General features: G+C 43.8%; 1 protein-coding gene across 1 annotated transcript; it reads left to right on the forward strand.

Moving 5' to 3' along the window:
• The first annotated feature begins 1,567 nt into the window (after nt 1–1,567).
• LYPD8 (LY6/PLAUR domain containing 8) lies at nt 1,568–18,437 on the forward strand. Its single transcript, XM_077138302.1, has 6 exons — nt 1,568–1,614; nt 4,859–4,962; nt 5,373–5,492; nt 7,102–7,266; nt 8,957–9,094; nt 12,325–18,437. The coding sequence occupies exons 2-6, from the start codon at nt 4,884–4,886 to the stop codon at nt 12,582–12,584; spliced, it is 762 nt and encodes a 253-aa protein (XP_076994417.1). The 5' UTR covers nt 1,568–1,614; nt 4,859–4,883; the 3' UTR covers nt 12,585–18,437.

Here is an 18,437-nt window from a genome sequence, read left to right on the forward strand (position 1 = left end):
ATGTCCAGGCTTTGCTGGTCTTTCTTTCCCGAGTTCATTGCTTCAGCTTCTGGTTCCTGTGGCTTCCTCTCTGAGCTTCTGTGCATTCTCTCTTATCTTCTCCAAAGGTTTTCTTGATGACTTTCTTTTCACTTCATCTCTCTTAAGGGACTCCAGTAAAAGGACTAAAACGCACAATCTCAACTGAAGTAACCTAATCAAAAGGTCTCACCCACAACAGGTCTTCACCTATAGGAGTGGACTAAAGGAACATGGCCTTTTCTGGGGCACATAACAGCTTCAAGCCACCACACTCTGTTTAGGAAAATGCTGTGGTAAGAGGAAAGTAGTTGAGAAGAGGGGTAGGAGAGTGATGGCCAGAGGCTTAGCTAATAAAATTGACTCACATTTCACCTTCTCCTTGAGGCCAATCCTGTCCTCGGTATTTAACATCGAAACCTGCCCCTACCCAGTAGGTCCCTGGGCTGTTCTCTTTCTGACACGGCAGTCACCAAATTCTAATATACCGTATGATTTGCTTCTTTATTATGTGCATTTGAGTTGTCTGTCTCCCCATCTAGACTACACTCCAGGAGGACAAAGATACAGAGATCTCTGCCCATACATACCTTCCAGAGACCTAGAGCAGGCCTGGCACATGCTAGGAGCTCAGCAAATATTTGTTGAGTGAATGAATTAATTTGGAGGGAGGGAGAGAGAGTTGAGCCACAGACTGGCCAAAAGATGGTTAAAAAAGCAAAGCACTCCAATGCTCAGCTAGTGTGATGTGCACATCCCAACCCTTGCATCCTCAGCAGAATGGGCCCCTGTGTGTGTACACATGTGTGTATGTGTGTGTCTGAAATGGCAGGGACAGTAGGTGAGGAGCAAGAGGGACTCGAGTCCACACACAAAGCCTGGAGAAGTGTGGGAGGGCCTGGCAGCTACCACTGTCAGCCCCTCACCTTGGTATGTCATGCACATTGCAGTCAGGGCCTCACAGCACCCCCTCATCTTGGCTGGAGGGTCCTGAGGTTTAGAGAGGTTCAGCTGCTTATCCAAGGGGAACTGAACCCCCTTTCCTGAGCCACAAAAGCATGAGGGCATTTGCCGTCAGAACAGCCTTATTCTGGTCCTGATTCTGCCCTAGCAGAATGGCGTAGGGCAAGTTAGTTAACTGTTCTCTTCTGTGCCTTGGCTTCCTCATCTATAAAATGGGACTAATAGTGCCTGGTTGACAGGGTGGGTGTGAGGTGATGATTGTGACTCATTGGCAGCTATGGAATCAATTCAGTGGTGCCATGACTTACCCTGGACGATGCCAGAGGCATGCCTTGCTCCCTTGTACATTTTGCCAAAGTTAGGCCTACAGCAAAGTTGCTCCCAGTTCTGAGAAGCCTCAGAGAGGATGCCTTGGGAGGTTTGGCACAGATACCAAAGAGTTAAGCTGCCTGTGGCCCTGAAATTGGGCAGGGCACAGGGTGACAGCTAGAAGTGTGGTGAGAAAGGCCCGCGTGATCTAGAAACCTCTCCTCTGATTGCACAGCCACCTGCTATATAAACCCTCACACACCTACCCCAGCTCTCTGCCTGGCTCCACCTCCTCCAGGACAGTCTGCAAGCTAGACCCAGAAGGTGAGGTTCTGTTCTCCTGTGTTGCAGGCACAGAAGAGGGAGGGTTGGCCTGGTGGGAGGCCATGGGCTGGAGACGGGGTTTGCTTGTCGCTCTGCTGCTCTCTGTGTGCCAGTGTCCTTCTCTCAGCCTCTTTGAACTCTGGTTTCCTGTGTGTAAGTTGAGAGTGGTGGTGGGACCCTCCAAGACCAGTGAAAAGGTGGAATGGGAGAAGAAGTGACAGGAATGCTGCAAAGGGACGTGCAGATGCCACTTGTTCTCCTTCTCCATGTGGGGACTCCTGCCCCAGCCCCTGCCTTGCCATTCATTCTCCACAGAGACAGTGGCAAGCAGACGCCCTGGATCCTGCTGCTGGCTTATCTGCAGACCCTGCTTCTCTGCTGTGTGTCCTGACCTATCTGGGCTTTTGTTATTTCCCACTGAAAATGAGGCTAATAATCAGGTCTATCTCACAGGGCTGAGGCAATGTGTGCACTTAATTAATGAGCTGTTACTGTCTCTTTACCCTCACTTCTCCACCCCCTCTTCTTTTTTCCCACTAATAAACTTGAGAGGCCCTTTCCCAGGAGGCTCGCCACTGAAATCTCTTCCCACAGCGCAGAGGAGCAAAGAGCCCACATGTTCTGGGCCTGGAGGGATGACTGGGCATGTGGGGGAGGCTGAGTCCGGTGCATAGCATATGGCTACGAGGTCCATACCAGACATAAATTTGGTTTTTCTCCTTGTATCTCCAAATCACAGACCATCATGTTAACAGATGGGTCTCATCTTTCTGGATTGGACTGATTTCTCTTCATTCCAAAGAAGTGTAATAAGTTCACCAGGGACTCATAGTGCATTGTGTTGTGGGGGATATGTGTGTGCGGGTTTGTGGTGTATTGAGGTGTGTTGTAATGTGTTGTATGAGTGTGTTCTGCTGTGGTATGTGTGTATTGTGATGTGGTGCATGTGTTGTGTGAGTAGGGTTTATGGGTGTGCTGTGTTGTGTATGTTGTGATGTGGTGTGTCTGATGTGCTGGTTGTGTGGTGGTGTGTGTGTGTGATGTGTGTGACAATGGTGTGATGTGTGTTTTGTGTTGTGGTGAGGTATGTTTGTTGTGTTTTGTGACTGGTGTGTATAGGTGTGTTGTGTGTATGTTGTGATGTGGTGTGTGTGATGTGAATTGTGAGTGGTGGTGGTGTGCATATTGTGTGTTTTGTGTTGTGCATGCATAATGTGGCATGTGTATGGTGTGGTGTGTGTTGTGGTGCAGTATGTATGATGTGAAGTCTGAGTGGTGGTGGTGTGCATGTTGTGTGTTTTGTGTTGTGCATGCATGGTGTGGCATGTGTATGGTGTGGTGTGTGTTGTGGTGCAGTATGTATGATGTGAAGTCTGAGTGGTGGTGGTGTGCATGTTGTGTGTTTTGTGTTGTGCATGCATAGTGTGGCATGTATATGGTGTGGTGTGTGTTGTGGTGCAGTATGTATGATGTGAAGTCTGAGTGGTGGTGTGCATGTTGTGTGTTTTGTGTTGTGCATGCATGGTGTGGCATGTGTATGGTGTGGTGTGTGTTGTGGTGCAGTATGTATGATGTGAAGTCTGAGTGGTGGTGGTGTGCATGTTGTGTGTTTTGTGTTGTGCATGCATGGTGTGGCATGTGTATGGTGTGGTGTGTGTTGTGGTGCAGTATGTATGATGTGAAGTCTGAGTGGTGGTGGTGTGCATGTTGTGTGTTTTGTGTTGTGCATGCATAGTGTGGCATGTATATGGTGTGGTGTGTGTTGTGGTGCAGTATGTATGATGTGAAGTCTGAGTGGTGGTGTGCATGTTGTGTGTTTTGTGTTGTGCATGCATGGTGTGGCATGTGTATGGTGTGGTGTGTGTTGTGGTGCAGTATGTATGATGTGAAGTCTGAGTGGTGGTGTGCATGTTGTGTGTTTTGTGTTGTGCATGCATGGTGTGGCGTGTGTATGGTGTGGTGTGTGTTGTGGTGCAGTATGTATGATGTGAAGTCTGAGTGGTGGTGGTGTGCATGTTGTGCGTTTTGTGTTGTGCATGCATGGTGTGGCGTGTGTATGGTGTGTTGTGTGTTATTGTGGTGTGTGTGTGGTGGTGTGGTGAGCTGTGGAGGGAGACCACAATGCTCATGTCCAATAGAAGTTTCTGTGGGGATGGAAATATTCTATATCTGCCCTGGCCACAATACAATAGCTGCTAGCCACATGGCTCTATGGAGCATTTGGAATGTGTCTAGTGTGGCTAAGGAATAGAATTTTTCATTTTACCAAACTCTCATGAATTTAAGCTTAAATGGTCACATGTGGCTTATGGCTGGGAGGATTACATGAAATAATGATTAGAAAGAACACACTATAGAGTCAGATATTTCCCTTTCCTCCTGCTTTGATGCTTGGGCAAATTGAAATTCCAACTTGGGATCCTAATGATTATAAGTAAACTTTAGATATCTTCAAAGGCCAGACTCCAACAATTACAGGTGAAGAAAGGGAGGCACAGGCACAGGAAGAGGTGACATGGTAGTAAAAAATGTGCCGGGATCCTCTGACTTGGCTCTGGAGGCTAAGCACATGACAGGCCTGGGCATTTGTGAGTTTTGGTCTGTTGGAAGGCAGTGTGGAGTGGTTGGGGAGGGTCTGGTCAAATTCCAGCTCTAACACCTCCTAGCAATGAGATCTTTACTTTGTGTAACTTAACCTCTCTGGGCCTCATGAAATGAGGGTGATGCTGATTATAGCACCTGATGAACCATGTGATTTAACCCATTTTTAGTGCTTGGAATAGATTAAGCACTCATCTGGTGTCAGCCTATTGAGGCGGTGGTGGTAGAGAGAGACCCCATAAGTACATGTTGTGAATATAGTAAGAGGCAAGCTAGAAGGTGGACGTCTCAGTCTGGGAGAGGAGGGGAGAGGACAGAATCCAGCCGGATTTCTTGGACCACACTCCTAGATGGGGCTGGTGATCGGCAGCCTTCACATTTTGTACATGAAGTGCAGTCCAGGTTGCATTTCACATCTGAGTGCAGGCGCTTTGCAGGGATTCAGGATCAGGAAAGCCTGGCTGGTAGGAGGGCATCTGCAGGAATCTACTCCATGGCTCTGGGCTCTGAGCTGAGGATCCTGTTTCTGTCACAAGCCCTGCCTGACCGCTGAGCTTGCCCCAGTGAGATTAACTCTCCTTGGGGATGGCATGCCCCAGCAGCCCTCCAACCCCCCCATGGCTACTTTTCTGTGTCTCTTTAGGCTTGAGGCTCTGTGGTCACTGATCATGGGAGAAGTCAGCTCCGTCACCATGAAGGGGATTCTCATTGCTGGTATCATCGCAGCCCTTGCTGTTGAGGCCGTAGGTGAGAGAGTCCACATGGACCCCTTCTGGGGTGAAGACCCCTTATCTCATCCCACCAGAATCTTCTTGCTCTCTGTGCTCTGGGGACTTGCCTCTCATGTCAAGGTGTGGTCAGTGGAGAGCATGAGGATCCTCCGTGCAGACTGCCCACAGTGAGCCTCTCCAAGGATCAAAATTGAATCTTATTTTGGAGAATGGTGATATAGGAAGTGACGGGAAGGGTGGAGAGTGGGGAGAAACCAAGAGGGTGGCTCCATTCTATAGAATCAAGTTTGGGAAAGCCTCAGAAGATGGGGATACCATCCTATCTTCTCTTTTATCTCCAGGGTGGGCGTAGCGCCTTATCCAGAGCACAGTCTGTAGATGCCTACTGAATGTTGACTGATGTTGGACATTTCTTTGTCTCTGCAGAATCTCTGAGTTGTGTGCAGTGTAATTCATTGACAAACTCTTGTGACAACAACACTGCCTCTGCCTGTCCCTCAAATACCTCAAACAGCTGTAGCAGCTCCTTGGTGAACTCTACTCTAGGTGAGCTTGGGGGTTCTCATAGCCTTCACTTCTGAGATGTGTATGGGGCAGAACCTCGAGAGGGTGTCCAGCGAGGAAAGAAAGGCTTAGGTAGGACTGAGGCTGTGCAAGGAGAGGGAGTCATGTTAGTGAACTATAGGAGAAGCACTGTGGAAGCAGGTACACAGAGGAGTCAGATGTGAAATGGGTAAAGAACCAGGCAAGCAGACAAGCCCTACGGTTTCTTGGAAATTGCTGCCCCTGATTGAAGCCTTGTTCTAGATAAATATTACTTGAAGTGAGAAGCAGAAGTACTAGTTAAATAATAGTGCTGCTGCCCACCCCCCATGTTTCTCCCCCTCAATATTCCTTCTTGTCCCAGATCAAACATATTTTCAGTTAAGATTTTCTTGTGGGTCGTTTTTGCTAGCATGGTTGCAACCTCTCTCATGGAGAACTTAGTTTTTAATTAATTAATTAAGCAAATGATTAATGTTGACTTTTAAATTTCAAATGTGCACGAAAGCTGAAGACAAGTTAAGTGGACTGCCATGAAACCACCTGTGTTAATGATTATCAACATTTTGCTGTATTTTAAAGCCAGCCTAGATTTCATATAATTTTCCCACAAATATTTACATATTTTACTATCCTTCAGTGATAAGAACTTTTTTTATATAACCATCATGCCATAGTAACTCATAAGAAAATTAATTATAATTTTTAAATTTCTTCTAATTCCCAGTCCATCTTAAAATTTTCCCAGTCATCTCAAAGATGCTGTTTTACAGTTGATATGTTGGAATTAGAACCCAAACAAGATCCCTATGTTGCATTTCACCATTACATCTCTTAAGTCTAATTTACTTTATAATAGTCTCCATCCCTTGTTTTGTTCAATACCATTGATTTGTTGGAGAAACTTGCTCCATTTGTCCTGCAGACTGCCTATATTCTGGCTTTGGTGTTTGCTTCCTTGTGGTGTCATTTAACTTGTTCCCCTGTTCTAGGTATTGCCTATAAACTGAAAGTTAGGCTAGACCAGTAGACCTTTTATTAGTGATGGAAATGTCTCTAGTAGTGCTGTCTAATATGGTAGCTGCTAGCCACATGTAGCTATCAGGCTGTTGAAATATGGCTAGTGTGACTGAGGCTCTGAATTTTAAATTTTATTTAATTTTACTTAGTTCAGATTTAAATTTAAATAGCCCCATGTAGCACATGACTACCATATTGGAGCACCCCAGTCAAGAAGCTTGACTGGATTCTGGTTTGATTTCTAGAGAAAATAGAAATCCTCTAGAGAAGGACATGGCATAGATGGTGCTGCGGATGTCATATGGCACACATGGTCCACTGTGTCTGCTTGTCCACTTCTAGTGCTGCTAAGACTGAGCAGTGGTCCAGGGTGTGCCAGCCTGACACACATCCCTGATAGTCTCCTGCTGACAGGAGGAGCTACCTGATATGGAAAGACTTTTTTTTCCACAAGCAGTCCCCAATGTCTCACAGGTGTATTGAGCTGAGATTGCTTTCTCTGCCCTTGTCTGAAGCAATTGCTACTCAGAGTCCCAGCCTCCCCACTACTTCTCCTTATCAGGGGTTGACATTCTGGTTTTGGCCTGTGTAGGGGGAGCCATCAACCTGTATAAGGATAAGTCCTGTTCTGAAGAAGTGTGCAGTGAAGAGGAGAAAGTGGTCGCATCCTTCACTGTCTATGCATCTGAGAAAGACCACTTCCGGTTTGCAAGCCAGTGCTGCACACCCGAACAGTGTAACTCCAAAGATGTCCCTGGTGGGTATTGACAGTGCTTCCCCAGGTTGGCCCAGTTCCTGTCCTTCCTTTACCACCTGTGCTCCTCACCTTTGGGTGGTCTTTGCAAGTCCATGTCTGAATAACATTAACATATGATTTATAATGATTATTTGAGAAACACATTTGAAAACACTATGGTAACACTATTATCATGCTTTCCTCCTTTTCTCAGAAAAGAAGAATTTGTAAGCACTCTAAGTTGTTTGGGTGTCTTTGGGAAGGGGCATTAGATGTACATCAGTCATTCTCAAACTTTTTGGTCTTAGAAACACTTTATTATCTTAAAAATTAGTAGGGACCACAAAGAACTTTTGCCAATATGAACTTTGTCTATTGATATTTACTGTATTACAAATTAAAGCTAACCATTTTTTAAAACATTAACTTCATTCAAAACTAATATTTTATCAGCACTATATTAATATGTTATTGATAGTATAGTAATTATTCTAATTCAATGTATATCAATTAATAGAAAATTATAAACTGATAACACAATATAAGTTATATTAATTGTTAATGCTACTAATGCTAGTACTATATCAAAATATTAATATTATAAAATATATTAAATTAATAACACTTAAAAATAAAAATAACTATTTTCCAGAAGAAAAAAAAATCAATGAGAAGGGTGGCATTATAATATATATTTTTTTGTTTTTTGTTTTTTTAAAATCACACATTTATTCATTGATTTGTTGGAATCCACTTTTTTTTTTATGGGCTCGCACCGGGAATTGAACACAGGTCTCCAACATGGCAGGTGAGAATTCTGCCACTGAGCCACTGTCACACTTGAGTTAGTGTTTTTTTTTTTGTTTGTTTTTTGTTTTTAATTTACATGGGCAGGCACCAGGAATCAAACCTGGGTCCTCTGGCATCGCAGGCAAGCATTCGTGCCTGCTGAGCCACCGTGGCCTGCATAATATATTTTTGCAAAGCTCTTTAGCTGGATTTTCATATTTGCTTTGTGCATTTAGTTTGCTGTAATATCACATGTCATGTATCCTCTGGAAAACTCCGCTGTATGGTCATGAGAGAGTGAAAGTCAAAAGTCAAATAATATCTTAGTATTATTATGAAAGTAGTTTGACCTTGTCAACTTCTTGAGAGGGTCTCAGAGACTCCCAAGGGTTCGTGGAGCACAGTTTGAAAACTGCTGATCTAAACCAAAGCCCTCTTCGAAGAGGAGAAAATGAGCCCAAAAGACAAAGCCAATTGGCCATGGTCATAAAGCACAGTTAACTAAGAGCAGAGTTGGATCTTCATATAAACTTTTTCCCCTCCTGGTCACAAGGTTTATATAACAGCCTGTGTTCATTTGTAATAGTCACACATCTATTGGCTAATGTTCAGAATAGCTGACTAATGTTGACATTGGCTATAGATGGTTTTTAGCTAGAAAATGTACCTTTCCCTTCTCAGCCCAACATTGATATAGCATAGTTCTTAAAAACAGGACTGTCTTTAAGGGCAGTTTCATAGGGGATATGTGTAGGTAATGGATGTCTGTAGTCTTCAAGGCATGATCTGAAGTTCTGAGTATGTATAGAAGTCACCCACTGCTCCATTCTCAGGATCTTTCTGGCTAGGCTTCTTACCCACTAGGTGGTATCATGTTCTAAATGATAATGCTGTACTGAGTAATGCCTCTTGCTCCACCCAGCCCCTCCACTGGAGGACATATCCAGGACCATGGTGTGCCCTGCCTGTTATGGATCTCAAGAAGCTTCCTGTATTGTGACAGACCAGAAATGTAATACAGAAGACAAGTGTGTCAGTCTAGTTGCCAAATTCAGGAATGGTATGTCTTGGAATTCCAATTCCTTTATGGAAATTGAGTTGAAAACATGTCATGTCTTGAGTCATAAATTTTTGAGTGGACAAAGAAGTACCAGGGAGGGCAGTGGGAGAAGCGAATCAGGATCAGAAAGCCTTTGAGACTGAGACTCTGTGAACCTACTCAAGACTTGGTTGCTGGTTTTTCCTTTTCAATCCAGAGAGATTGCCTCTGGCCTTCCCTTCTCTGGAGTCCCTGTTCTCTTCTGGCTTGTAATCAAAAGGCAAGTCTTTTGTCTTTACTTTGTTTCTCCCAATGATATCACTCTGATGGTCACTTCTCTATTTGGCTGCTGTCATTCTGCAGATGGGTGAGTGTGACTTTTGTTTTCTGCCTACCTTTTCCTTTACCTGCCATTGGGAGGTGTTGTCATATGTCATCTTGGGGCCCCTGGCTGAAAGAGTGAAATTTGACTTTACTATCCAACCAATTATGCTTTTCTATAAATGCGATTTGATATTAACCATTATAAAATACAAATATGTAACATTAGACTTAATATTTAAAGAATGATATATTTATTAGTTAGAGTAAATTAACTGCTGTTTAGGACAACCTCCAATTCCTGTGGCTCAAAACAACAAACATCTATCTCTTGTTCATGTCACAGCTCAGTATGGAATCCAGGGGCCTGGGCTCTTTTCAAAGTCCATTTGTTCTGGCCTCCACCCACCTAGCACTTTGCAGCTCTCTGCAGTGTCCTCTGTGTCTTGCTACCTGGTGGGGAAAGAGGGAGTGGAGGCTGGAAGAAATGGAGTGGAGGAAGATTTTTATTTGCTACACCTAGCAGTGAGTGCGGCACTCCTTTCCACAGCCCATGGGGACCCAGACAGATGGCCATCCTGATTTCATGAGAAGTTGGGAAACGTGATCTAGTGGTGGCCCAGAAGGAAAGGAATAGAGGTTAAGCTGAAATGAACAGCCAGTCAGTGTCTGCCACATGACGGCCCAGAGAGATGCCACGTGATTTCAATTTTTGTTAAATATCGATTGTAGTATTGCAAACCAATGCTTAATCAGAATCCCAGATTTCTCAGAGGGACCAAGCACTATGCTTTTCCCGAACCACTTTTTACTTTTAAAATCATAGGGACATTTAAACTGCTCTGCTTTTTACTTTGTCTCAGGGCAACAACGGCATAAGAAGGACTTGCTCCTTCAGTTTAACCTGTCCCCAGGTGTCTTCTGATATCAAAGTACAGGCTTTTCTCACTGATCTATAGAATTTGATTTAAGTTGAAAGACAGATTGATCAAAGCCATCTTGGGTGTAGTTTGTTTTTGCCCAAGATAATTTTTTTTTAAATACAGTAGAGATGTGCCAAGCAGCATGTCTTTCTAACTCACTCTGACTCAATCTCCAGCCCCAGGAATTGCTATAAAATTGCAATGAATTGCTTTCTTCACTGGAATTTGGAGGTTTCTCCCCCACTTCTGTCTTCGTTTCCTGGGGCTGTCGTAACACATGACCACAAACTAGGTGGCTTAATGCAACAGAAATCAATTCTCTCACAGTTCTGGAGGTTAGAAGTCTGACATTAAGGTGTTGTCAAGACTGTGCTCCCTCTTCCAGTTTCTGCTTACTACTGGCAGTTCTTGGCATTCTTTGGCTGGTAGCTGCATCACTCTGATTTCTGCCTCCATTTTTGCATGGCCATCTTCCCTCTGTGTCTCCATGTCTCCCTCTCCATTTAAAGACATCAGTCATTGTATTTAGGACTCACTGTAATCCACTATAACATCATCTTAACTTGTTTTCACCTGCAAAGACCCTATTTCTAAATAAGGTCCTATTCACAGGTACTGGGAGTTAGGACCACAACATGTATTTTTGGGGACACAATTCAACCTAGAGCAACTTCTCAGAGTAAATTTAGAGTCTGAGAATCTTGACTTCAAATTGTAGCCCTTGCTCTGAAAAGTGCTGAGCCCAGCAACTTCACCTCGTGGAGCCATTCCTCCTTTGTAAACTTACTGTCTCTGAGGGCTTGAGTTCTAGAGAGCAGGGCAATACAGACACAGTAAATGCTCAATAAAAGGTAGCTGTTATCATAATCACATATCCTTTGCAAAAGCACTTGGCCCTTTTTTAAGACCAGCATCTTAAAACACGGCTGAACGCATCACCATTCGGTGTTAGAAATACACAGTGTTCTCTCTGCATTCTCTTTGGCTGTTCTTTCTCTCTTCTTAGGGCAGGGAAATTTGGTTTAGAGAGGAATGGGAACTGAGAGCAGAGCCTGCAAGGATGAAAGCCGAGGGGATGGTGTTGGAGCATCTAATCTGCTGACTGCATCCCTGGATTGGAATCAGAAGGTGCTGTTCTGGCTTTTGGCAACTGCCAGCTAATCAGGGACACAAGCAGATCTGAATGCTAGGTCCAACTCTGGCCATCATTTGTGAGCTTGGGGTCATGCTCCACCTGTTTTTGTTTTCCTGCTTATTGACTTTTAATTTTTTTAATTGTGAAAAATAACATATATACAAAAAGCAATAAATTTCAAAGCACATCACAATAATTAGTTATAGAAAAGATGTCAGAGTTTGATATGGGTTACACTTCTACAATTTTAGGTTTTTCCTTCTAGCTGCTCCAAGACACTGGAGACTGAAGAAAATTTAATATGATTCAGCAGTCATAATTGTTAAATCCTGTCTCCCCTGTTGTAACTCCACCTTCTCCTTTGACCTTTCTCCCAATCTTTAGGGAGTTATGCTCATTCTAACTTTTTCATGTTGGAAAGGGCTGTCAGTGGAATGGGATAGGGGGATGAAACTAGCTGATGTTCTGGAGAGGCTGGCCCCTCTAGGTTTCAGGACTTATCTGGCCTAGGAACCCGTCTGGGTTGTGGGTTTCTGGAAAGTCATCATAGTGCGTGGAACCTTTGTAGAATCTCAGATACAGCCCTGGGTGTTCTTTAGGATGTTCCACCTGTGTGTTTGAGCCTCAGTTTCTTCAAGGGTTAGGTAGGGAAGGCGCCTGGGCCTCTGACTTCTCTGGTTTCTCTGGCATTATCATTTGACGCTGTCACCCTTGGTCTCTCTCCTCCTGCTCCGATTTCTGGAATGGACCAGCCTTGAAGGTGTCTGAGCAGGAGGCATGGAAAGAAGTGCTATTGGAAGAAGTTGGGGCAGTGGAGGGAGGAAGGGAGGAGTGACTGTGAGGAGTCCTTACTGTCTCCTTTGCATTCACAGGGACCACGGAAAAAACACTTGTGCTGAAAGGCTGTGCGAGTATCAGTGAATCCACCTGTGTGTACTTGTCTGCTCAAAACCGGGTGGTTGGAGGAGTTGTCTTCCAGAATTTTCAGTGTTTGAACAGCAGCCACATCTCTTCCCCCAAGCCCACCTCAACAACCTCAACAACCCCAACCACCAACACTTCCAACACTTCAAAAGTTGCCTTCATCCCCTTGGCCCTTGCCAGCCTCCTTCTGTTAGGGCTGCTGCTTTGAGATCCTGAACATCTTCTCTATCCAGTGCTCTGTTCCACCACCACGTCTGGCTGTGGCCTGCTCTAGCTGCTTTGTTAGAGGGCCTCCAAAAAGGCTGACATCTCGCATTGCTCTTCATTATTCAAGCTTTGGTTCATTCGCTGGCCAAATCTGTCCTATGACGTTCTCAGTTTCACTGGATTCATTCCCTGGGTCTGTGACCCAGGAATCATGCCTCTGAAGTATAGAATCCATGCCTCTGCACACATTTCTGTTTGGGTTCTGAGAAACTCCATGCTTCTTTTTTTTTTTACATGGGCAGGCACCAGGAATCGAACCCGGGTCCTCAGGCATGGCAGGCAAGCACTCTTACCTGCTGAGCCACCGTGGCCCACCCCCCATCTTATTTCTGATAAGCGAATTTTTGACCTTGCTTGCACCTTCTGCTTCTAACCCTTCATCTCTGGGCACCAGCATGCCACTGATGCCCCCTTCCCCAGTGTACTTGAGGGGTCCTTTTTCTCCAGTTTCAATGCCCCAGTAATACCCCATTAATACCCTATTTTCACACCAGCTCTGATTCAGATACTGCAGTTACCCTTCAATCTTGGCATATTGATATCCTGGCTCTCTAACAATTGTCCTGGCTGTGTAAGAGGCCCATAGTGAGTGAAGATGTCAGGAATGTAAAACTTCAATGCAGCCCAGTCATCCCAGGGTCCTATCACCAAGTGAGCCCAAAGAGTTACACAGTGGGGTTGCTGGAGACTGGCAAACTCCCACTGCCTAACCTCTCCAGGTAGGACCTCAGTTGAGACATCAGACAATCGGAAACGCTGGGCTCAGTGCTCCAGCTGATAAGGTTTCCAGTAACCTTGCACTGAATTGAATGTGGTTATACGATGCCTGTCCTTTCCCTCAAAGAACCTGCAATCAAACACAAGGTTGTTGTCTCAATGTCAGATGCTCAGGAGGTGAGAAAACCATTCAGTGCCTTCTGCACAGAGGTTCAAGCTTAGTAAACTAGGTGGGTCTGGAGCCAGGCTTTGAAGGTAGGGTTCACAATAATAAAGAAATTTCAAGGTGTGAATAAATATGGGTTTTTATTGTCCAGGATTGTGGATGATGCATCAAAAGCAAAGCAAAAAGAAGCCACTGGCAGTAGGAGCCGATCACCACAGTTTTTTTTTTTTTTTTAGCTTTTTATTGCAAAATAAGTTTAGACTTAACTGAACAGTTGCAAAAATAGTACAAAGAGTTCCCGTATAACCCTTACCAAGCTTCCCTATGTCTTACATAACCCAGCTTCTCTATGTCTTCAATCATACGACTATTGAAACTAGGAAATCAGCACTGAAACAATATGATTAACATTCTCATTTTGCCAGTTTTCACTAACGTCCTTTTTCTAGTCCAGGATACAATTCTTTGAATTTAATTGTCATGTGTCCATAGTCCCCTGCATTCTGTGTCAGCTCTTTACCTTTCAATACTTGGATGATTTAGAAGACTTGACCAGTTATTTTGTAGAATTTTCCTCAATCTGAGTTTTTTTTCCTGTGATTAGATTGAGGTCATAAATTTTTGGTGAGAACACTGAAGAAGTGATGTCCCCTCCCCATGCATCATATTAGGAGGTACATGATGCCAATATATCTTATTGCTGGTGATGTTAACCTGGATACCTTGGATAAGGGAGTGTCTGCTGGGGTTCTCTATTGAAAAGTTACTATATTTCCCTTCATCATTAATAATGGAGTAAGCTATGCAGTCATAATAAATAACTCAAAACTCTTAGGGGTATAACACAATAAAAGTCACTTTTCACTTACACAAACCCCATACAGGTATTCCTGGTTGGGAGCTAGCCTGGGTTGCTCCCCTTTGAGAGCAATGAAGCAGCCAGGCTACCTCTATCCCTTAGTTCTACCATGTCCAGGAAGTATTTAGAATTCTTTTTTGATGGCTCTGCATTCAACTGGGTGAAAATAGAGACAGAGAAAGCTAAAGGACCACCCAGGATACTTCAGGGGCTTGGGACAGAAGTGCCATAAATATGCCACGGATGCTCACATCTCATTGGGCAGACCTCAACCACACAGTCTCACCAAGTAGGAAGGGAGCCAGGGGGATGAGATAATGTGCCCCTTGGCAGGCTCTCCTCAGAGGCATGATGACTAGGAGACCAAGAGCATAGCCAGAGAGTGTGGTTTCAAATGCCGGCCATAGGACCTTGGACAAAAGACTTAGCCTCTCTGTGGCTCAGTTCCCCCTTGTGTATGATGGGGTTAGTGATAATGCCTACTTTGTGGGGTTGTTGACAGCTGTAAATATGATTCTCCATATGGAGCATTTAGCAGAGTGCTAGGCAAGCAGTGAATGTGAGCAATTAGAAGAGTCTGATTTGGAAGGGGAAGACCTTCTACTACATTAGGAAGGGGAGACCGTTATAAATGGTCATGTAAAAGGCACATCCTTTATGTTTCCCTCAGACCATGCTGACCTCATTGAAGTGATAGCTACTTCTTTCTTATGATCCCTTTTTTAATTCCTTCCCAGACTTTCTGGGGTTGCTACCACCGCTGCCTCCCAGACCTCAGCATGATCTCCTCTGCAGTTGCACATGGGTTGGTGCTGGGACCAAGTAGCCAGAGACATGGCCAGAACTGACTGGCTTGCTGCAAATGACCCGGAGACCTGGGATCTACAGTGCAACGGATTGAAGGGGCCAGCTGGAGGGTGAACAGGCCCAGATACCACCTTGAGGTCTTCACAACATTGCTAGCAACTCAGGTTTTAGGGTGAGGGCCCTGGGATGCCACGGCACAGGTAAGAGTGAAAGTAGGAATGAGATTGGATTTTTATTCTGGCCAGGATCCCCCAGATGCTGTGCAGGTGGATGAGATAGTAGAATGATGGGGCACGGAGAGAGTTCATTAAGAAATTAGGGGGAACTTCCTAGAGACAGATTTCTATCTTCCTGTTATAAGCAGGAGTAGCTGGTTCCTGTAGAAACATTCTTCTCTTTGCATACCTGGTGCCTGCCACTTCACTATTGAAAGCAGAGAAAAAGGCAAAGCACTATTACTGCTCAATGTCTACTTTCTTTATCCTTGCTGCTCATGCTTAAAACTCCAGACTCCTGCTATCTGGGCCCTGAGGACAGATTTCAGACTTTTCACCCAGGTTAAAGCCCTTTGCTCTCAATTCTTCCTTACTCTAAGCTCTGTCACTTAAAATAAGACCATAAGTCAGAGAAGAGTCGGAATCCTGCACCCAAACTACATGGCTGGACTAACAACAAATCACTGCCTTATCTTTCTACAGCACTTTATGGTTTATAAAACTCTTTGCCCAGGTTATTTTATATAAAAATCAAGTTTATTACAAACATTAAAATGTACTTGTAACTGAGAAATTAAGAAATTAACAAATGATTACTATTACTGAATCATTATACATATTTTTTCCTTTCTATATTGTGGAATAGCCAAAAGTTAATACCTGAAGTTGTTGAAACTCAACTAGTCTCACCCCTGCTTATTCCTGTTATTGAATGGTTATTCTAGCCTGGTCTCAGTCCTGTTTATACTTGTTATTGTAATGGTAACAATTCCTTCTCCTCTTGTTTGAATACATAAAATCCTGAACTCCTTAGTCTCAGAGACTCTGATTTGTGGGCCAGTAGGCCATCTGATCTCCTGCTTCACACACTGCGATAAGCTCTTTCTCTCTCTGAAACCCTCGTGTCATGGATTAGCTTTATGTGTATCAGGCAGAGAACCCCACATTTTTTGGGTATCAGTTTGGCAACCATGAAGGGACAGATATTCCTGAGGAGCAGAGTCTGGCTGCTCGAAGTTCTGAAGCCCTGGCAGGACAGGTGAGCCAGGAATCACATCTTTTGTGGCCAGCAGACTCTTTGATCTAGAGGCTCAGCAACCAGGTCTTTCTCTGCTCTACCAACACTTCAGATCCTCGGCACGTGAAAAAGCTTCAGAGGGAGAAACTGTTTCTAGTTCCAAGTCTGAACATCAGACTGGGTGAGTGGTCATCAAGGCAAAAGTGGATTGGGAATTTAGTGTGGACTTTCAAGTTCCCTGGACCTGGGTTTCAGGCCTGTGTCCTGCTTCCAGAATAATCCCCCTTTGCCTCGACCCCTCCACCTTTCTGATTTCTGTACCATTTGAAGCCCTGACCTGAGTTGTCTGTTACGTTTATTCCTAGGAAGTAAGTAATCCAATAATTAATTGGTTTTTAATGAAGTTAAGTGAGTGTATGATACCTATTTTAACTATTAATTGGTGTGTTACTTAGATACAGTAAGTGTCTAATGTCTGCTTAATTGTTAATGGGTGTGCTCAGTCTAGTTATTAATTGGTATGTTGCTTACGTATATAATGCGTTAAGTGTCTGTTTAAATTTGTTAGTTGGTGTGTTACTGCATTTATATTGTTCAAGTAGGCTACTTGGTCATTGATCGTGGGAATTCTTTAAAATGGAAAGTTCTAATTCTAATAGAATTCCTGAATATAGCACTTTGGGCTGTATTTTTAAAAGTTGAAAAGATTTTAGTTGTAAGCCTGTGAAAAAACAAAAATAGTTTATTTCTGTAACACTGTCTGGCTGCAGTATGATTTAGAATCAAGAGGAAAATGGCCTGAGAATGGCTCTAAAGAAAAAAATACTGTATTACAAAGAGAGTTGTTCTGCAAAAGAGAGAAGAAATGGGATGAGATCATGTTTGTTCAGTCCCTTATTTGTCTCTCCCAGCAATCAGTGTTGATGAGAAAATGTAAAATTTTACCTGTAAAGATTAGTGAAGAAAATAAAAATGTCCTTCCTGATTTGAATCCGGAGGATCCAATAGAAGCTTTATTAACTCCATCCATGCCGCCTCCAATAGATCGGGAAATGAGAAAGCCCCCTTACCCTCTTCTCCTCCTTCTCTGAATCCCCTTTACTGGAGGTGAAAGATCCTGAGATAGAAGTGGTCTCCCCCTTCCCTACCTGCTAAGCTATTCAATTTGGCCAGGGCTGCTCTCTAAAAGTAACAGCAGCATCACGGGCCAAACTTCTACTCCTCTGCCCAGTGCCTAAATGCGTAGACAAACAGGGAGGCCAGAGGGGATTGCATGTGTGCATACCCCACTCTCCACACGGGATTTATATAATTGGAAATAATACCTCACTCTATGGAGAAGACCCAAAGAAAACAGAAACCTTAGTTACTTCAATATTAACAACTTACACCCCACGTTGGGCTAATATTCAAGCATACCAGAAAAAACCAAAAAAGTAAGCTTCAAATTATGTGTTTGATTTTTCTGTTTCTATTTTTTTTTGCATCTAACTTTTTATTTGTGTTTGTGCAGTGTATATTTTCCTACCTCTAGATGGTAAAACCAAATTGGAAAACAAAAATACTTAAAAGAGCTATATTAGACTTGCTCAAATAAGTGCATATAAAAATTAGTACTCCTGGAGTGCTAAGAAGAAAAAAAAAAAGGAAAATAAAATCCTTAGGCACCATAGTTCAAAGCCTTAGTAAGTAATCATTTTAAACAAACTTACAGGCTGGAAAGAAACCGCACCTGGAATTTCCTGAAGGAGGGCTGTTAGAGGGTTGCTTGGGAAATGACAAAGGCTTTTCCAATTGTCTGGGTTACAGCTTTAGGTGAAATAGATCTAACAACTGGACGCAATGAAAGAAGGGCACAGGACCTCTCATCAACACTAAGGCCCCCTTAGGAGTCTCAAATCCCACCACCCTCATTTCAGAGTTTAAAGATCAGTCGTCAGTTCTTTCTGGGTCACCTGACTCCACCCCCAGGGCCTCTTAAACCTTGGCCTAATATCAGTGAACCAGTGAAA

The sequence above is a fragment of the Tamandua tetradactyla genome, chromosome 20 (genome assembly GCF_023851605.1).
Source record: "Tamandua tetradactyla isolate mTamTet1 chromosome 20, mTamTet1.pri, whole genome shotgun sequence".
NCBI classification, from domain to species: domain Eukaryota; kingdom Metazoa; phylum Chordata; class Mammalia; order Pilosa; family Myrmecophagidae; genus Tamandua; species Tamandua tetradactyla.